General features: G+C 46.3%; 1 protein-coding gene across 2 annotated transcripts in view; it reads right to left on the bottom strand.

The window, feature by feature from the left end:
* MAPK4 (mitogen-activated protein kinase 4) overlaps positions 1-17,289 on the bottom strand; it is a 104,199-nt gene that overhangs the window by 14,502 nt on the left and 72,408 nt on the right. For both annotated transcript variants that reach the window (XM_084832022.1, XM_084832021.1), the window contains one exon: positions 4,155-4,299. In XM_084832022.1, the coding sequence (XP_084688148.1) occupies positions 4,155-4,299 (145 nt within the window). The remainder of the gene's footprint in view (positions 1-4,154; positions 4,300-17,289) is intronic.

Here is a 17,289-nt window from a genome sequence, read left to right as displayed (position 1 = left end):
TGTCCCCAAGCCATGGGGCTCTTGGAAGATGTTGGGCAAAGTATTGCAAGAGTTCCCGAAGTACCGCAGGAGTGCCGGGACCTCTAGCAAGAGTTCCGGGCCTCTCACGATGCTTCAGCTGACATCTTCCAGAAGCCCTGCAGCTCGGGGACAACGTTCACTCGCACCTGCCTGCCCAACCTGCAGGCCGATTTGCCACTCCCGCCTCATCCCCATGCTGCGGGGCTTCTGGAAGATGTCAGCTGAGGTATTGCGAGAGACCCAGAACTTTCGCGAGAGGTCCCAGCTCTGTTGCGATACTTAGGGTACTCCCATGATTGTTTTGCCGAGCGCTCTCAGGTGCCCTGTGGGTCCTGTACAAAATGGGATCAGCAGGAGGCGAGTGGGCTAGGTTAGCTGGCCACCAAGCAGGTCAGGTGGGAGGGTGGGTATGAAGTGGCAGCAGCACAGCTGCCACCGCCAGAAGAAAATAGTGGGGCAGCGGCGGCTCACTTCAGGTGGCAACATGCCTCGGGTCGGGCCTGCCTACAAGGACCCCTCCAACTCTATGATTCTATGTACAAAGACAATATTACTCCCTCTATTTCTGATGTTCAGGTGTGAGTGCCATTCATTATGTAGCCAAAACAACACCTACATACAAGACAGTGGTATCAGCAGAGTCAGGGGGAACTACTTGCAGAAGTACAAAAATCTTGACCAACACCCCCCTCCCCGGGCAACAGAATATTGACTGGCTGTTTTGGTGTGTGTCTGTGGGGGGAGAGAACTGGGCAAGCGGGGGGGGGGAACGGAATGGAGTATCATGGACAAGGGCATGGCTGATTCAGTAGTTAATGGTGAACAGAAGTACTGTAGCACTTGGCTGCAGGCCCTACATGTAACCTGAATCGCAGATGGCCATCACAACCGCCCATTGTGTTCTCCCATTTTCTACCAGAAGAGGCACCAAACTGGAAAGCTGAGCTCTCTTCTTTCCTAGGGGGCAGGGGGAAACTAAGACCCCCAAAGAGCTTGTCTTGGGGAGAGGGTGGCTAAAGATGTTGGCCATCACTGGCCTACAAAGAGGTGATGCTACCAGGTCTTCTTGGGTGAAATTAGTTTTGAAGTCCAATAGTTAGAATCCATTATTAATTATGCTGATTATTTATTGAGAGAAAGCTGTGCACAGCCACTTTCCAGAGTGTCAGAATCCTGCAGTCTTGCAAAATAAGTAATGGGCAATGATGGTATAATAATAATAATAAGAGCAAAGAAGAAAGACAGGCAGTTGGGTCAAACTGAAAAGGAGGGATGCTTATTTGTTCAGGAGCATCAGGGGGTGCGCTTGCTTCCTGAATAAATATTCGCGGCCCCTTTTCCAGCTGTTGCTGAAGGTCTCTGCCAGCAGCCATCCAACAGGTGAGACAACCTCTTGTTCTTGCAGGCATATTCTTTTTTATAAGCGCTTTAAGAGAAGATGCTATGCTGAACATGCATCGGGATGTTTTCCCAGGCTTTTACTCGGATAAGGTTTCTCACGGGAGGTACGAAATCCACAGGTTTTGTGGCCTCCTTTGTCTTGCACCTTGATATTTCAAGTAATTTCCTTCCCTGGCAGAACTCAAGGGGCTGCTTTGCTTGCAGGTGCTGCGTTCGGCTTGCTTGTATGGAAAGGCACACAACAGCAACGTCAGCAATAGGCACAGGGGAGAGCGATACGGATTGGTGAGGCACTGTCCAAGATTTCTTACTGAAGCCTCTGGCGTTTGAGATATCCTAATTCAGAGATGGATGCAGTATGGAATAGGAGTCCAAGCAGGAAAGCTCGTGAGTCAAAAGGCAATCAAGCTGGCCGGTGGGTTAGAAGGGACAGTCATTCTGTACATGAGTGACAAGTTACTCAGACTGAGGAATCAGGCCAGAGATAGCAGCTTTATAGGATCAGGTGGCGCCCTGATTGGCCGCTTGTGTCACCTGTCCCTCGTAGCTGCAGTGACGCTCTCCGGCCATCTGCACTGGTGGGGCTGCAGTGCAGCAAAAGGCAGACCAGCAGCTCCCTTCTCTGACAAGCCATCGCGATGGCCCATGAGATTCACTAGTCTGAGACATCCAGCACTTTACACTCAGCCTAGGTCAGGGATGGGGAACCTCAGGCCTGTGGGCCAAATCTGGCCCTCCTGGGGTCTCCAGTTCGCCACACTGAGTTGCTGAGTTCCAAACCTGTTTACAAAACACATTTCAACAGTTCAAGGCAACTCTCTTCCACTAACTGTTTCCATTGCACACCACCACCATGGGTTTGTGTTAGCGATGCACATTTCTGGGTGGACTTGTGACTATTAAAACACCTGCTTCAGGCCAACAAACGGAGCAGCATCCACAGAGTATGCCATCAGCATTTTTAATGTGCCAATGGACATCTTGATTGCTATGCATCAGCATTATAATCCTCAACATGGTGGTGGGCAGGTGGAAAGTATGAATACTGAGGAGCAATGAGGGTAGCAAATGGGATCAGAGGTAGGAGCAGAAGTTATGAGGGCAGGTGTGACGTATCACCTTCCCCCACCAGTGATTATTATAACATCACCACTCCTCATAAATATGTTTACAACACCATGTACTGATTCTAGCTCCAGAATTTCAGTACTTCTATAATCTCTCAACCTCTTCCTTGAGGTAATACCTTAGACCAAGTATGTGTGGAAGGAATAAATCAGCTATAACCTAAGCAACCACTTTATTAGGGCGCTGCCACCACCCTCCTCCTCGTGAGGAGAGAACCTTCGATTTCTTTGTGTGTGTGGGTGTAGATTCAAAGACCATGGCTTACTTCTTTTCTAGCTTCATATAAACCTTTTACTGGTAACAAATGAAACCGAGAATGGCGTGGTTTGAAAGAGCAAATTAAAAATGAAACTTTATTTACATGGTACAAAATGTTTCAATGCAGTGTGCGTTTTATGTGGTAAAATTCTTGTTTCAGGTTTTTATTAATTTGTTACCTACTCTACCCTTTCTAGTAATAATACATCAAAATAATAAATATGCCTTCCTCCACCAACCAGGGGAATCTAAGCACCCCCAAAGCTAGAGCCCAGTGCCCTAATCCTACCCCCCAGAACGCCAAACTCTCTCGCCCCCGCTAAAGAAAACCGAGTGGCTCTTATTCCCTCTCTCTCCCAATGGAAAAAGCAGCAGCCAATCAGGAGACACCATTTAAAACTGAACATTCTAACTCCCCCATCCCCACTACTTACTATAGCTTTTAGGAGAAAGGCTATGTTAGAACACATCAATCAATCAAGGAAACACCAAAATATACAATTAAACAACAGAACAAAATACCATTTCATCACAGCAGGCCTCTGTCTTTTCGCATTTGACTCTGGCTATATCAGCCGCGCTGAATAACCTTGTTACTCTGCAAACTTTGTATTGTAAAGGACTGATTTTATGAATCAGTGCGTCTGCTGTTGAGAAGCCTAGGACTGGGTAAACATTCCTCTATTGCCTCTTAGGGCTTTTCTACAGGAGGCTTTTAACCCACCACTTTACTGAGGCTTCTGCTTCTGGATTCTTTGTGGGATTAAGATCAGTTCCTTTACATGTGTTTTTTTCTGAGGGTTTTCTTTCTCTGCATTTCTATATGATCCATTATACAACCACTAGGAGGTGCTGTGGTATGGCAGAATTGCACAAATACACAAGGGTTTCATGCTACCATTGAAGGAAATACAAGACTTTCCTCGTTAGAAAAAAAAATGCTATAACGCTTGCCAAGGATGGGAGACGCCCTGGAGGACGACGATGTTGTGTAAAGCACCTGCAAACTACCATGAGTGAGGAATCACAAGTGCACAATAAATGCCTCATGTAGAAAGGCTCTTAGTTTCTGAATTTATTTCCAAAATCATGGGGATCAAAAAATTGCTTTTTGATTCCTTTTTTTTTTTTAAACAACCACCATAAATAGGATGTCAAGATTCCTAGCAGTGCCTGCAGGCCACAAACAAACAGATTGCAGGTTTGCAGAAGGTTCACTTCACATCTTCCCTGTTCCCGAGTACTGTCTTAAACAAATACGTGTATATAGAGGAAGCTTCCACAAGCATTTAAAGCTCTATCAGGGAGAGAAGTAAAAAAGGGGGGGGGAAGACTTGGAGACATACCAGCAAAGAGCATCTTTCCCGTAAGCATCTCTGCTAGAATACAACCAGCTGCCCACATGTCAATCGCTTTGGTGTAGTTGTTAGGTGAGAGGAGCAAGCGAGGAGATCGATACCATTTTGTTACCAAGCCTTCTGAGAGGTAACCCTGAAAGAGAAAAAGAAATATTTCCGTTATCTGTCATGTCCATATTTGCATAAATAATTATGGAATTGAATTAATGCCTTGTACATACAATGTACCCATAACAGGAGCCTGCAGCCAAAGAATTAGCTAGCTCAAATCCATATGTAAATTACATCTCCACCCCTCCATCTTGGCCTTTTAGCCCTTTTAGGATTGCTAGCTCACAAAGCTGAAGTGACAGTAGAAACCATAGCTGGAAGGATTCCCCTTCTATGCAATGCAAGAGTCTTCCTCTAGTGCTGGCCCTTCCATTAGGCACAGTGAGGCAGCCACCTTAGGCAGCAGATGTTGAGTGTCTTGAAATCCTAGGGTACTATGCACCTTAAATTTCGGGATGAGCCTGCTCCACCTCAGGCTCTGTCCTCTATCTAGTATTCCCTCAGGTTTCTGTTTTACAGTCCATTGCCTACTCTGCACTCTTTCTTCAGCTCGACATCTTAGTTTCCCTATCTCTTGAAGCCTCTGCCCAATCCTCAGCAAGCCCCCTAAACCTGGCCTTATCCCTAGGACCTGGGCACGGTTTCCAGCCAAACTGAGAACTTTTCTTTCTCTCATAGAAGCTCAGCTACAGACATTCTGACAGCTTTATTCCTTGAGCAAATGGAATGTTCATGAACTTTCCATGACATAACACCAGCTCAGCCAACCAGTGTTAAAGGCTTCAGTATCACAAGTGCAATCTGATTATCTGAAGGTTATCTGAAGGATTGTCTCCTCCCATATGAATCAGCCAAGACCCTAAGATCATCTTCAGTGGTCCTTCTCCGGGAGCCCCTCCCAAAGCAAGTGAGGCAGGTGACTACCAGGAAGAGGGCCTTTTCTGCTGCGGTACCCTGGCTGTGGAATTAGCTCCCCATAGAGAGGAGCCTGGCATAGCCTGGCACATACATTGTGCTCTTTCCAACACCAGGTGAAGACCTTTTTATTTTCCAGGCATTTTAGCCTTGTAGCTCTGTTGTTTTAAATCTGTTACTGTATTTTAAATCTGTGCATTGCTGCTAGGTTTTATTGTGGGTTATACTTTATATAATAGTTTTAAGCTTTTACATTTTATATTGTATTTTATTATGCATTTTGTGGTTTTCTGTGAACCACTCAGAGAGCTTCAGCTATTGGGCGGTACAGAAATGTAATAAATAAATAAATGAAATGAAATGATGTGGATTGGATATATTTTTAAAAGGATAATTCATTCGCATAGAGTTGGAAATGCATCACATACAGAATGCTTACAACATCTCACTCTAAAGTACATCAAGATAATCATCCCCGTAAGGGAGGGGGCACTGAGTGTCTGAGAGCTTTCCGAAGGCCATCTCCATGGCAGAAGCTACATTTGAATCAAGGGCCTCTTGATTCATAGTCTATGAGCTACAGTGCTACACTAGCCCTCCAGAAGACAGAAGATCGTGTAGATCTCAGTCTTGTAGCACCACTTTTCCCATATTTAGCTTTATATACCTTCTCTTAAGAAACTGACATTTCAAGTTTCGGGCTATTTAATTCCCACATAAAATATTTAGGCTCAGCTTAGGTCTAATTTCTACATACAGCAGAATCAAGAGATGGTTAATGTTTTCCTTGGATTGTCTCACTTCAGACCAGGGCTGGCCCAAGACATTTTGCTGCCTGAGGCAAATAACAAGATGGTGGCCCCTCCCATTCCATGTACAAAAACCAACTGGATTGGTAGATGAACCTGTCTTCAGCACTGATGATGGGACAGCATCCTCCACTGCACCTGAAGGCAGCAAGCTAACTCAGGCGGTGCACAGTAGGCTGCATGGCACACAGGTCTCTCCTCCAACACCTTGCTGCCACCTCCCATCTGCCGCCTGAGGCAACTGCTTCACTCTGCTTAACAGTAGGGCCAGCCCTGCTTCAGACTACAGATGGGAGATGCATTAAAAAACAAACACCAGCACACAAGGGAGAAGGCTAGACTGAACCTTATATCTGACACAGTTGTTTCCTACCTGCAAAGGGGTGTGTGTGTTTGAGGTGGGCATGCGTGCATGCGGTGAAACATTAAAATATACAATTCCTCACCTGCAGCTTGAAGTGGCACTACTGTCCTGAAACATTTGGTGCTCCTTACTTTATAAGTTCAGTCACTTCCAAATTCTAATGAATGTCTCAAAAGCATGGGCTTCACACAAAATGCTCTGAAAGGTCTGTAAGGGTAGGAAGCAGGGCCCTTTCAGCTGTGGCACCCTGACTGTGGAATTCTCTCTCCCTTAGAGAAATTTATAGCTCAGCCTTTGCCTCCTGTGCTAGCTTGTTTATTTCCAGGGAGTTTTCGCCATTACAAAGGGCCATTACAACTGAGATCATCTCTGCAGTCTGACGGGGTATGTTCACTACATTCTGCCACCTTATTCTGCTATATGTGTAGACCAGGCCTCAGAAGGTGGACATAAGTAAGCTACTTGTGTAGATAGTGTCATACAGTTTACTCCAACTTTCTCCAACCTGGTGCCCTCCAGATGTTTTTGGATGACAACTACCAGAATTCCTGATCATTAGCCATGCTGGACTGGATTGATGGGAATTCAAGTCCAAAACTTCTAGAGGGAACCAGATTCGGGAAGGGTGGTTTAGCCCCTAGGCAGCACTGGACTTAGTTATATCTGGATAGAGTCTCCCCCAACCTGGTGCCCTCCAGTTGTGCTGGACAACTCCCATAAATTCCAGCCAGCATGCCCATTGGCCATGCTAGCTGGGGATTATGGGAGTTGCAATCCAACACATCTGGAGGGCACCAGGTTAGGGAAGGTTAGCTGCTCTGATCTTGTGATAGATCTTGTTGTAGAGAGGCAATAAAGTTCTTGTCAAACTTCCTGACTGGTGTGTCCTCTAAAAGGCTTCCATAACACCGCTATTCTATTCCACTCCTACATTTGGAGATAACAATAGTGACCATCCTTACAGAGTCGTTGTAAGATTTACCAGAACTGCTTTCAACACTCAAAAGCACTAAGTATTATTATTATTATTATTATTATTATTATTATTATTATTATCTTTGTTGTGTTGTTGTTGTTGTTGTTGCTGCTGCTGTATTCATTTGGGTACAAGAGTAGGTGCTCAAATAAGATTTTCTCCTTCTGTTCTTCCACAAAGCTTTAGGGCATCTGCTAAGATAATACCTCTTGTATCTTTACTTTCTTGCAGAATTATAATGATTATTCTAGCGTGCATAATGCCCTTTCGTTATTAATTGCTAAACAGCATGGCTATCTGTTGTCTTATGATGAATAACTAATTCAGTTCAACGGCTGGCTGGAGGCATCCTCTTTCACGCACCAGTGCCTTCGCAAAAGGAGCAAGTATAGTCGGACTCCTGACTCATACTAGATATCAAGTCCGTAAAGGAACACCGACACAGCTTTAAATGCAGGAACACTCCAGCCCAAGAGGATCTTCTCAGCATGCGCTGAGAGATATTGCGCATCAGGGTCCAGCTCAGCCATTGGGCAAGTTAGACAAACTATCCTGGGAAATTTGTCATTGGCAGGATTAGAAAATGCTGCCAAAAAGTTGAAAGCAACTATTGCCAGAGCTCAGCGGCAATACCATCTTGTGGCAACAAGGCAGGTGGGGGAAAGGGTGTCTGAAGCAGCATCTCCCTTTCCATGTTTGTTATTTTTTAAAACGTGGTGCGGTGGTTAGAATTTTGGACTGAGAGTCGAGAGATCCAGTTCTAGTCCTCACTCAGCAGTGAAGCTCACTGGGTGACTTTGGGCCAGTCACTGACTCTCAGCTTAACCTACCTCGCAGGGTTGTTGGAAAAGAAGAGGACCACGTAAGCTCCCTTGGGTTCCTTGCAAGAGGGAGGAAAGGTGGGATATAAATGTAACAATAAATACAATAAAAATGTATATCCCACATTTCTTGGAGGGGGGGGAAGAGAGAGAGAAAGGGACTATAAGTAGTAAGTAAAAAATATTCAAATGTTTCAAATAAAACAGATTAAAGAAACAAGGATGCAGCAGTAATGAAACAAACAAACCCACAAACAGCCATTACAAAGGCAACCAGCCATCAGCAAAAGCCTTCCAGAAATTCCAGGGCTTCACCATGTGATGAAAAGTGGGCAGTTATGGGAGTAAATGAAGGTATTGTCACTTATAATGTGTCGGACACCGAGAGAGGGCTTGCACATCATAATGTATGAGCAGCGTGCTTGTAAATGCTGCCCCATCACTCCCACTGCGAGCAGAAGCGGCTAAACAAACTGCTTGAATTTGGGTGCAGTTTCTGCAGGAAAGGGCCAAGGAGGTTGAGGGCATAGGGAGGGACGAGGCAAGGATCTTTTTGGCACCACAGTTCAAAGTGTAGAGGGGAGAGGGAAGTATGGCGGCCAGAGTAGAACATTCCATTATGGGAGAAGGGAAGCTAGACGCTAGAGTTCTGTCGGCCTAGCTGTAATAACTTGGGGTCAAAACAGTTGTGATCTCAAATGCATGAATGCATGAATGCATTTACTATGTCTGTTTTTCCACTTACCAATATCAGCCATGGGGGGGGGGCAATGGGCAGGATTGGGGCTAGGGCACCTGGGAAATGAGGTTTAAGCCACATGCCAAGGTCCAGCCCCCCCCCCCCCATCACCCTGCAAAGCTGCTGTTAGCCCTGGGAGGGAAGCTTCAGCAGAACCACGGGGTGGGGTGGGAGATGGGGAAGGTTTAACCTCCTTCCCCATGCACTATAGTCCTAATTCTGCTCCCCCACCCCAAACTGCTATTGAGTGGGTTCATATAACACGATAAGCCACAGTGGGTTGTGAGCCATGTTTGTTTCAGAGTGGCTTGTTGTGTTGTCTGAACCCAACAGGGTGGCTTCAGCGTAGTTTGTTAACCACACACAAGCCAGCCTGAGAACCCATGGCTTGTTGTTGGGTTGTTCAGGGTGGCTTGTTTTCAGGGTGGCTTGCTGTGATGTTCAAACCTGGCAGGGTGGCTTCAGCATGGTTTCTTCAAAAGGGCTGCAGTGTCACCTGGCAAGAGCGGCGAAAAACCCGACTTCCCCTCGCGATCTTGGTTGTCAAACTCCGCCTGGCAACAGCACGTGCTACTGTTGCCTCCGTCCCTCCCTCGTCAGTGCCCTCTGCCCTCTCCTCCTCCAGTTCAGCAGTGACCAGCTTTTTCCCCTTGTGAGTCAAGGTGATCCTATTCCTAGCAAAGCTGTGTGTGTGTGTGTGTGTGTGTGTGTGTGTGTGTGATTGACTTACTTTTTGGGTATGCGTGTGCAGCCCCAACTTGAGACTATGGCAATTTGGGAGGGGGGATTTAAGCTCCCCCCTCCAGTTTTCATGCTGAAATCCCCCACCACACACACACCGGGGGCGGGGGGATTAAGAAAGGAAAAGATGTCTCAAAACACGGGAGGGGGGGAAATTTGTCATCTTGTACTACTTAAACTGCCATGACCTGTTCATGATACTATATTAATACTAATGATGACGTAAAACACATCCCCAAGCCCTGATTCAAGAAACATAGACGCACACACACCCACAGTACCAAAAAGCAATACCCTTTTGTGAGGCACAGCCATTCAGGCACTGGCTATCTGCCTATGCAATTGAGATCCGAGTTTACCATCAGCAGAGAGCAGATACACTGCTTAAACAGCCAATAGCTTAAGATCACTCATATAACAGCCAGGCTATTTGCTGCTGGAAAAGGTACTCCTCTCTGCTTTGCTTCTAACTCTGAATATAGAAAATAGCTGGACCCTGACCAAAATTATCATTTCACCAAATCATTTGAAGGGAATTTCAGTGGGTAAACCTGAGTTCTCCACACCTGCCCTAGACTGTGATAATCCTGGGGAAACTGGCAGGGGGAAAGCAAGATATTACTATTTAATACATTTTTATCCCACGCATCCTCCAAGGAGTTCAGGCTGGGGTACATGATTCGTTCACACACATATATTTTATCTTCACAACAACCCAGAGAGGTAGGTTAGGCTGAAAGATAATGACTGACCTAAGGTCCCTGCGTGAGCTTCCTGGCTGAGTGGGGATTTGAACTCAGGTCTCCCTGAGTCCAGCAAGACTCTCTAACCACTAGACCACACTGCCCTTCAATAAGCAAAAAGGCAAAAACTTTTTCCTGAAAGGTTGATAACAGAAATATCCTGAATTTATGGCAGTTTAATGTCCACTTGTGCCAATTGTTCTCAAATCCTTTTTCACAGATAGCAAAGCTACAAGTGTCTGGATTTCTGCTGCACAGAAGAGCCCACCACGTTCTGCATGCAGAAGGAGCAAGCACGCAGGTCTCGTGGGAAGAGAGCGTTGGCTGATGAGCAAACAGTCACCAATCTCTCGCTGCTCATAGACAGTGTTGCAGTTGCTCTCGAGAGAAACTGGTCCCCAAGCTAATGCAAACTGCCAGTTGCTATGTGACCCAACCAATTGTTGTTCAGTCGTTAAGTCGTGTCCAACTCTTCGTGACCCCATGGACCATAGCACGCCAGGCCTTCCTGTCCTGCGCTCTCTCCCGGAGCGTGCTCAAGTTCATATTCATTGCATCGGTGATGCTATCTAGCCATCTCATCCTCTGCCGTCCCCTTCTCCTTTTGCCTTCAGTCTTTCCCAGCATCAGGGTCTTTTCCAGAGAGTTTTCTCTTTGCATTAGGTGGCCAAAATATTTGAGCTTCAGCTTCAGTATCTGTCCTTCCAATGAGCGCTCAGGGTTGATTTCCTTTAGGATGGACAGATTTGACCTCCTTGCAGTCCAGGGGGCTCGTAAGAGTCTTCTCTAGCACCACAGTTTGAAAGCAGACCCAACCAATACCATTGGTAAAAAAAAAAAATGCGTTGAACTTTCCTTTCCCTCTCTCTGTACTTTTCCAGAATCCACAGCCAACTCCCCAATGGTATCATCATACTGGGAACTGAGGTGACACAGTAAAAAGCACCCAGCAACTGCAGCACACTAATACCTCCCCATCGGATTCTCAGTATGATTATGGCAGAAGACCATATGCCCTGCTGGATCAGACCAAGGATCCATCTAGTCCAGCATTCTGTTCATACAGTGGCCAACCAGCTGTCAATGGGAAGCCCACAAGCAGGGCATGAGTACAATGCACCCTCCTGCCCATGTTCCCCAGCAACTGGTGTCCATAGGCTCACTGCCTCTGGTACTGGAGGGGGCACACAGCCATCAACTATTCAATAGCCACTGATAGCCTTCTCCAGGAATTTGTCCCACCCCCTTTTAAAGCCATCCAAATTGGGGGCCATTACTACATCTTGTGGAGGCAAGTTCCATAGTTTAACTACGCGCTGTGTGAAGGAGTCCTTCCTTTTATCTGTCCTGAATCTCCCACCAATCAGCTTTATGGGATGACCCCAGGTTCTAGTATTATGAGAGAGGAGGAAAAATGTCTCCCTCTCCACATTCTCCACATCAAGCATAATTTTGTACAGCTCTGTCATGTCTCCCCTTATCCTCCTTTTCCCCAAGCTAAACAATCCCAGGTGTTGTAACCTTCCCTCATAGGGGAGATGTTCCAGGAACCTGATCCTTGTAGCTCAGGAGTGCAGAACCTCTTTCAGCGCAAGGGCTGAATTCCATTGCAGCAAAGCTCTTGGGGGCTACATTTCAGTGGTGGGTGGGACTGAAGGCAAAAGGGGCGGGGCAAAAATCCCAACAATACCAGAATATTTTAGCATAAAACTCTCACTGGCAGTAATTAAGCTTTAGGGGAGTAATTTCAGCCTTTTATAATGTGGAAAAAACTGCACAAAAGCCAGGAAACCACCAAATGATTGAGCGTTGAGGGGGAAATGGGAGGGGCCAGGGGGAACTGGCATGGCCATCTGGAAGACCCAGGAGGACTGGATTGAGACCCCAAGAGGGTCAGATCTGGCTCCTGGACCTAATGCTCTGCACCCCTGTTGTAGCAAGATTTACAAATTAAAATGAATTGAAGCCCTACTTTAGGGGCTTGTCCACATGGGGCTTTTATCCTGCTATTGAGATTGGTTACTCATGGAAGTTTTCAGGTCCTTTCCACGATGTTGTCAACCCCCATGGCATCTGCCATGCTAAATGACCTTTATCTCATTTTTTTAAAGATCGGAGATAATGAGCTATCAAATTACATCGTGTTGAGTTCCCTCATAAAAAGAGGAAAACCTGCAATAAGAGGAGCTAGACCACAGCACCATCTAGTGGCTGTATAATGAAACACATGGAAGGCTCAGGTAAGAGGGGAAAGGGTGGGCAGAAGGGAAGCGCATGTAAACGGAGCCTGTGATGATCCTGCATTTAAAATGGAAGCAGGAAGCCCTGGTACAGTTGTGGGATTTTAGCCTGGTGTAGAAATGCTCTAGGTCTAGTTGGGCCCAAAACTTTACTGCAAACTCGGAGTGGCTGAGTGTCTGGTTCCTCCCTCAACTGCAAATGTGTATTGTCTGAATGTAGGCCATATGCTCAGAGACCGCTTTCAGCAGACAAACAGAATCCCAAATCCCAGCTGGTTAGGATCTATTTGTTCTGCAGTGATCAGCAATGCTGGTTACCTCAAGGCTGGATTACCTAAGACAACATTACCAGAATATATAACAGAGGGAGGACAGAAACTGAAAACTCAAGTGTTCTTTTCAAGTGTTCTATTTCTTTTAAGCCATCTCTCTGGCCGAAATTCTAAGCCACTTAAGGGATGCTTTTCACTTGACCTTTGATACCTGGGCACACAGATACCCGATACAAACGCCATGTACCTTGCATCAGTTCTGGATGGCACCTGCATGATGAAGTAGCTGCTTTTCTTGACAAAGTGCACAGAAGCACCAGTGCAAAGCGGGCCTTCTGTGGCCATTTTAACATGTGTGCGTCAATCAGAATAGATGTGAAGAACATGGATTTCGCACTGTGAAGCGAACAACTGAAAAAGCTGCATATGAAGAGAAGATTAAGGGGAGACATGGTAGCTGATATCTGAAAGGCTGAATATCTGAAAGGCTGCCATGTAGCAGATGGAGCGGAGATGTTCTTAGTTGCTCCACAGGGGAGGACTAGAACGAATGGATTGAAACTGCAAGGAAGCAGATTTGCCTAAAAATTAGGAGAAGCCTCCTACTGGTGAGAGCTGATCAACAGCAGAACAGACTACTTTGAGTGGTGGTAGGCCAGTGCCAGTTCCAGGTTCCTGAAGGCCCTTTGGCAAGGCCCCCTCCATGGGCCCCTCCCTCTGCAAATCGGCCTTCTCACCACCATTGTGACCAGCTGCTATTCTTCTCCTCTTCTTTCTCATCATTGCCGCCACTTGTTTGCTTAATAGGCAGAGAGCCACTGAGCAAGCAGACAGTGGCACCTCCTGCCTCCTTCTCACCACCATCGTTGTCTGGACCAGAGGAAGAGGCAGGTGAACATGCCGTCTGCAATAGCGAGGAGGAGCGGCACCTCCAGCGAGCTCTTCAAGTGCCCAATCATGCCTACCCTTGACGCCATCCTTGTGGTGGGCTCTCCTTCGCTTGAGGTATTTAAGCAGAAATTGGATGGCCATCTGTCATGGATGCTGTAGTTGCAAGATTTCTGCACTGAGGAGGGGGTTTGGTTCATATCTGCCAGGGTCCTTCCAATTCAACAGTTCTATGATATTTGGCCACCTGTATCCCTGTGGTTCACACAGCAAGATGCACTGGGGACAAATAACTGAAGATGGCCAAGTCCTTCCCTTCACGCCCTGCTTGCAAGGTTCCAGGAACACCTGGCTGGTCACTAGCAGAAACCGCATGCTGAACTATTATTTATTTATTTATTGCATTTGTATCCCACCTTTTTCACTCTTGCAAGGAACCCAAGGCAGCTTACATTCTCCTCCTCCTTCCCTCAATTTTACCCTCACAACTACAACCCTGTGAGGTGGATTGGGCTGAGAGTCTGTGACAGGCCCAAGGTCACCCAGTGAGCTTCCATGGCCGAGTGGGGACTAGAGCCCGGATCTCCCAGCTCCCAGTCCAGCACTCTTGCCACTCCACTATGCTGGCTCTCCCAGAGGGACCTTTCCCTGATCTGTCAAAGACCATTCAAAGATGTGTATCTATACTACGAACTTAGACCATATCTTCTCACGCAGTTTAACTGGAATGGCTTCTGCAGAAAAGCAGTGTGGTGAGGGCACCAAGACTTTGTCCTTAGGGATTTCTAGCTCTCCTCACAGTAAAATCCTGATAGGCAAGGGCATGGCTACTACACTTGCTTAAACCTGTAATGTAAACATGCCCCTCAGGCAGTTCCTAACAGTAGCTTGTAGAGAAGTCATTCACCCTATAACAATGGAGGCTGTTGGCTCCAATGTCCATGGGGCGGTGAATCCACTCTGGTTTTCAGTCAGAACCAGTCAGAACTCTAAAGGAGCTCTCCAAGGTGTGAACTGAACTATCCAAGATTCTGATTGAAACCTGGAGTGGATTCACCACCCCATCACCAGCCTCCACTGCCCTATGATCATTATAGGGGGAATTACTTCTCTAAAAGCTACTGTTAAGATTCTTGCAAATCCCATCATCCGAGACCATTGGCCATGCTGGCTGGGGCTGATGGGAAATGGAGTCTAACAACATCTGAAGGACTGCAGGATGCCCACCCTTGCCATAAAGTGTGGATGCATTATGTTGTTGTTGTTTATTCACTCAGTCGCTTCCGACTCTTCATGACTTCATGGACCAGCCCACGCCAGAGCTTCCTGTCAGCCGTCGCCAACCCCAGCTCCCCCAAGGTTGAGTCCGTTACCTCCAGAATATCATCCATCCATCTTGCCCTTGGTCGGCCCCTCTCCCTTTTGCCTTCCACTTTCCCTAGCATCAGCATCTTCTCCAGGGTCTCCTGCCTTCTCATTGTGTGGCCAAAGTACTTCAGTTTTGCCTTTAATATCATTCCCTCAAGTGAGCAGTCTGGCTTTATTTCCTGGAATATGGACTGGTTTGATCTTCTTGCAGTCCAAGGTACCCTCAGAATTTTCCTCCAACACCACAGTTCAAACGCATCTATCTTCCTTCGCTCAGCCTTCCTTATGGTCCAGCTCTCGCAGCCATAGGTCACTGCAGGGAAGGATGCATTATACCCATGGAAAAAACTGGCTCACTCTGCTCTCTTGCCTCAGCTCCGTTCAGCTTGGAAAGCAGACGCTCTTTTCAATCATGAGCGTGGGGAGTGAGCCTCCAGCATAAGTCAGGATTGGAGCATTCTCCCTTCCCAAGTACAATTATCTTAATTAGGTGGCTGATCCCTGTAGCTTACACATATAAACAATATGCAGAATGCCTGTTATTAAGTCTAATATGACTTTTTAAAACGAAAACAGAAAAGGCACCAGCAGCCTCAATCAGAGCCAGAAACCTCCTTTCAGTCCCAAGGCATCACCCTGGAGAAGAGAAAATGTTCCACTAAGAACAGAAGCTAGCCTTCCCATAACCTTGTGTCCTCCAGATGTTACGGACTACAGCTCCCAGCAGCCTCAGCTAGCATAGCCAATGATCCGAAATGAGAGCTGTAGTCCAAAACATCTTACGGGTGGGCGCTGGGTTGGAGAAAGCTGATCTAAGCTGTTTCCAAAGCTTGTGGCAATTGTAATTGTAATTGTAATTGTGGCAAAATAGTCAGAAGAGTGCACAGAAGTACACTTCTCTCTCGCTAGGCAACTCAGAGTATGGCGGGCCAGGTTTGCAATCTGCCCTCCAACATGGCCAGGGATTGCAAGAGCAATGAGGAGTCTTGTGGAACCTTAAAGATGAACCAATTTATCGTGACATGAGCTTTCATGGACACTGTCCACAGTGGACAATCTCCATGAAAGTTTATGTCAGAATAAATGAGCCAGATTTGGTCTGTGGACCTGAAGTTCAACATCCCTGATCTCAATTATGTTATTTATCTATCTATCTATCTATCTATCTATCACATTTCTATACCGCCCAATAGCCAAAGCTCTCTGGGCTGTTTACAAAGATTAAAACATTTAAAAATACAATATACAGATTTTAAAACCGATTCCATTAAAAAACACACAGACACTATACACAAGAACATATATCTAAAACAACTTCAAACAAGCCATTCCAGGATCAATTAAACTTATCATATGCTGCCAAATGCCTGGGAGAAGAGAAAGGTCTTAACCTGGCACCAAAAAAATAATAATGTTGGCACCAGGTGGGCCTTGTCAGGGAGATCGTTCCATAATTTCGGGGCCAACACCAAGAAGGCCCTCTCCCTTGTCTCCATCTTCTGAGCTTCCCTCGGAGCAGGCAGCCAGAGGAGGGCATTAGATGTTGAGCACGGTGTATGGGTAGGTTCATGTCGGGAGAGGCACGCCGTCAGGTATTGTGGTCCCAAGCCATGTAAGGCTTTATAGGTTATAACCAGCACCTTGAATCGGGCTTGGAAACATACAGGATAACATACAGTTGTTTATTATTTTTATTCTTATTATTATTCCATAAACACCCTTGATTTATTCAGCATTTTAAAATACTAGGGATGACATGTCTTTTCTCAAATTAAGCAAGACAGAAAATTGGGACACCCTCTTGCTAACTTGGTACATCTGGCTGTGTAGGAGGGAAAGAGCTGAAGCTACAAACTGGGAACTCCCCTGCCAGATGGCAAGAAATGTATTCAGAGCTGCACCCTCCCCACACTCTACAGTAACAGTTCCCCCTTGCATTCCTTGTGCCCATTACTCACATCTCCCATATACTTAGCGGGTGGTGGTAGGTGTTAAAGGTCTTTGCTAGTGACTCTTTGGTGGGTGGATTAGTAATGCTCAGCATGGTTAAAGTCACGAATATTTGTTTATGGGAGCATGGTTTTCTCAGGTTTCACATGGGCGCCTCCCTCACAACCCCCATTCCTCATTTGTGCTTTAGACTCTGTGTACTGCAAGCTATGTGCAACATGTAACCTTCTGCTGTTCTGGAGTCTT

The sequence above is a fragment of the Heloderma suspectum genome, chromosome 2 (assembly GCF_057233095.1).
Source record: "Heloderma suspectum isolate Gila_16-S chromosome 2, 16-S_ref, whole genome shotgun sequence".
Classification (NCBI taxonomy): Eukaryota; Metazoa; Chordata; class Lepidosauria; order Squamata; family Helodermatidae; genus Heloderma; species Heloderma suspectum.
Note: the sequence above shows the minus strand (reverse complement) of the source record. Positions and strands in the feature narration are given on the sequence as shown.